General features: G+C 40.5%; 1 protein-coding gene across 1 annotated transcript in view; it reads left to right on the plus strand.

Annotated features, from left to right (window-relative positions):
* The first annotated feature begins 3,136 nt into the window (after positions 1 to 3,136).
* Positions 3,137 to 4,282, plus strand: part of LOC140951461 (uncharacterized) — a 3,863-nt gene continuing 2,717 nt past the window's right edge. Inside the window, exon 1 of the mRNA XM_073400751.1 lies at positions 3,137 to 3,198. Coding sequence (XP_073256852.1) covers positions 3,137 to 3,198 — 62 coding nt within the window. The remainder of the gene's footprint in view (positions 3,199 to 4,282) is intronic.

The following is a 4,282-nucleotide window of genomic DNA, read 5'->3' on the forward strand; positions in this document are numbered from 1 at the left end:
TTACGACGCAATTATTACGTGATAAAGCCTGCTTCTTTGGTCTTGGCTTTGGGGTATTTTGACAAACTACGCAAGCAAGTGTTGGGCGGTACGGTATGGAGTGTGGCCATGACTCAACTCTTATTGAAACCCCTCTATGTATTTGATTTCTATATTGGAACAGTGGTATTGGTGGAATCCCACCCTACAACAATATCAACCCTGTGAAGGCATGACCGAGGAACAGATACCCCTTCCCATTTTACAAGACAAAACCGCCATTGTAGGCACCTAAGAAGAAGACAAGGCGGTCTCTCCCACCTTGGACGCATTATTCAAGGCACACCAACAAAAACATAAGGACACTGAAAGAACAGGCAACACGTTTAATAACCCTCTCAATGTACATCAATGATAATAAAATTCATGGCTTCGAATACATTCATGATTCTGTCTAATCGCGTCATCACTTTGTCCAGGGTAATGTAAGACGGCTTCCTCCTTCCGATCATGACCGGGCGCCCTCCAATGGGACAATGAGGTATTCTGTAATGAAAACGCGCAATGGCAAAAGCAACCCCCTTTTTCATGAGGTTGTCCAGGTTGACGGGGTTTCGGGCCATTTCCGCCATCGTACTAATCTGTAAACAATAAAAACACAGACCTCAGCGTATGGTTCAGCCATTCACAAAAAAACATGTGAGGCACGCATTCGATTATCCGCACCCACAGGGTTCATGGAGCCTGGATCAAATGGTGTTTTGGATCCGTCCTGCAATGGTACCATGGTTCGGGGGTTCCCGTTCCTTCTCCGCGCCCATCGAAATTACTATGTCAGCGTCGTTATTTGAGCCTTCGCCGTATCCCGTTTTGACAACGTCCTGTTATTAGTGTGACCTGTTACAGGATTTGGGGTATCAACGCTCTTAAAGATATTTCATTTTTCCCCCCTTCAGATTGTTATTTCGTGGTACGAGCGATTTACCTCCCTTCCCTTGACGAAGACGAAGAAACCTTAGGGGTCAATTGTATTTAGTGTGCAAGATATGCTGGATACATGTCCCGCATGTAAATAGGCACCTTTCAGGATCATATTAAACAAAAACAAAACATGGTTTTGACCTAAAAACAGTGTGCTTTTATTGACTTCCGGTCGCGCTGTATTGTCACTTCCGGTGACGTCATCACTCATCCCCCAATGCGTGGGATCTGGGAACAATTTGGGAGTCATCTGTTTCTGTTCGAGGTTCCATTCAACACCCTGTTTTTCGGAGATATTGCTACCCATGCGAGGGGACTGGAGCGCAGTTTGCGGTTCATGCACGCACAAAAAACAACGCGGAAAAAACGGTCTTTCCGGTCTCGTTTTCATTCACACTTTCTGCCTTCCAGTCAGATCAAAGTCTCCCGCGCGCTGTCGGCTTCATTCTGGGTGCGCCGTGTGCTTCAGTTGTTCTGCTTCATGCTGCTTGTGTTTTTGACTATTTTGTAGTTATTGAAATTGCTTTTATGGATAACCAGGCACAGATCACCGAAACAATTAGTCGATTAGATTCAGAAAAGGTAAGATGATAATAACTCAGTGTGTAATTTTGGCTAGCGCGTCAGGTAAACTGATTTTCATTCACGAAAACAAAGTTTTTAACTGTTATTTCTCACTTAACCCGACTGAAACTAAGACACAAAAAGTTATCATTGCAAGGTTGTGTATTGTAGTTCTAATTTTCAGTTCTTCAATTTCTCAGTCTTCACGTCTTAAAGCCGATTCGAGCTTTATTTGGAAAACGACAACACACAATCGTTTTGTAGTTTTATTTACCGGTGAGTTTTACCGTTTTTAGAAACGAAACTCTTCTGAGTTGATTGCCATGAAACATAAGCTTAATTATACTGTTGAGGTTGGCAGCAAGTTGACCCCTCTATTTATTTTTTTCATTCTCAGAATCAGAGAGGGAAAGCTGGTTCGATGGCCGGGCTTTTAGAAGTCGAACTTTTCATGCCATGTATTTAGCAGCTGGAACTTTCGTGTTTGCATGAGATGCAGCCGAGCCGCCCAGTCTGAAATTATTGAAGTCTTCAACCAAAGAACAACCACGTAAAAGAATTAAATAGGCATTTTCTTAAATGAAAGTCATTAATAGGCATGTCTTTAGTTTCCCGGCACTGAAAACTTTGCGTGTTCGGACTGCAGTCATCAAAGTCGAAGTTGTTATTAAATCCCGCCCATCTTTTGTTTTAAGTTCTTGTTGTCTCTGATAATTAAAAAAATTATTGAACGGACTAAACTGTTATTTCCTGGTTTTAGTGTTAATGATAATGATGAGGTCTTTATTTTGGTTTCTTTCATAAGTATTGTTATTCTTCTCTTAATTATTGCCTTCTCCCAAATTGACTTATGCCAAACCAGTAGCATGCAAGAAATCCAGTTAAAACAAATTCGTCGTGTCGAGCGTTCGCGACCTGCAAACTTCTAACATCATTTTCACCGTTGGTGCAAACAGATAACCATGTGGTGCAAAAGTTTGACGCTAAAAAAAAAAATATAAGCTTTCGAATGAAGTGATTTTTTTCGCCCCCTTTTTTGTCAGTTTCTCCCTTTTTGCTTTTAAACTTGGTGCGACGGCAATGTTATGCTTACGCAATTGGTTAAACATACTAGACCGAAAATAAAAAGCTGACCGGATGTTAAATTTTGTGCTCATGCGCAGTGCGTTTTGCCGAGGTGTTCGCACAAACTACCTCTGTCAACTCGACTGCGAAGGGCCTGGGGTTAAAGCAGGCGAATCCTTTGCTGCTTTCTGATTGGTCGAAATGGGTCACGTGAACAAATTGATGACGTATCCCATGCTAATGAGGGACGTGACCAAAAAACAATAGCCCCATTGTCTTTTCTGTGCTCTGATTGGCTAGTACCTATGGTAGCCATCCTTGCTACTGTATTTGATACTTCTGCTTTGTTCGAAGTTTGTTCTACGTGCCGCCTAAATTTTGCGAATGCAGTGTTACTGCTTTATGTGTTTTACAAGCATGGGGCTATTCCCGTTGGTTTTTTAGGTAGGCTGTTTATACTTTGCCGTGTTTGTTATATTGTGAGGATAGGTTTTGCCCTTCCAAGCGCAAATCGGGGAAAACAAGCGTTGGGGGAATTTGAGCGACTATGGTGTACGAACAACAAGGGAAATGGAATGAAATGAAGGGAAAAGTGTCGAAAGATCTAGTGTAAGAATATTCCTTACGCTAATTGAGGACACCTAATAGTTATTTCTACTACGGTTCATAAAATTGATTGTATCTTATAAGATAAAATACAATGCCTATCGCTATAGCCATAATAATGTTATAAGTATAAAATGCTTTGTATAAAAGTATAAAATTAATAGTATAAAATGCTGATTTTAAAAAGGTGGAAAGTGGTTACATAATAACAAAAGGTGATAAAGTATAAACACCAACTCTAGTTTTTGCAAAGGTAACAATTGTCACAGTCCTGACTAATAAGGCTTTTTACGGTCACATGCTTAATCCTTTTTTTAAAGATTGACAGTGTTTCGGATGATCTAATGTCCCATTTGGCTGAGATTATAGGGCCAAGGTAGCGCAGGCTATGTTTACCATATGTTACTGAATTAAATCGGGGTATAATAAAATCAGGGTTTCTAAGGTGGTAACCACCATTATTTAAAACTGAATCATTTGATGATGCGGTTCTAGCGTTTTGGTTGGCTTAGCCATCATGGTATATGAGCCATTAGTGTATACACACTCAGTGATCTTGGTAATTCCAGCAATCTGATTGGTTACACTAGGCGGTGAATATAAAGCCGAACAAAATCGCTGTCGTGAACTGGGTGTTTTGCCAAAGCTTCATAGTAAATCCTTTTTGAAAATACTCGAATATCCAACTGCTGATCACTTTTAAGGCAAGAAAAGACTTCTTGGTGTTTAAACAGCGTGATTTATTGTGAAGTGGTTTACTGTAGCTGACTTTTTGTACGCTCAAAGCTATGTTTACCACTAAAGAGGAAAACGAGGTCGCTTTGTCACTGTTTTATGATTTTGGAATTTTCTCGCACGACCAATTTTGCCTATAAATAGAGGTTAACTTACGGAGGAAAACAGGAAGGCAAATATTTTCGGAAATTTTACGTGCCAGCAAGTTAACAAGGCAAAGAGCATTGGAGATAAACAACGCCCACCTTGATCGTAGCCGCTGTTGACAGCATTTGCAAGAAGCGACAAAGAAAACTTTCTCATTCACTGTGAGTTGACAGAAACAAATAAAGCTCTACTTTTCTTCTCAGAA

Source organism: Porites lutea, chromosome 1 (assembly GCF_958299795.1).
Source record: "Porites lutea chromosome 1, jaPorLute2.1, whole genome shotgun sequence".
Classification (NCBI taxonomy): Eukaryota; Metazoa; Cnidaria; class Anthozoa; order Scleractinia; family Poritidae; genus Porites; species Porites lutea.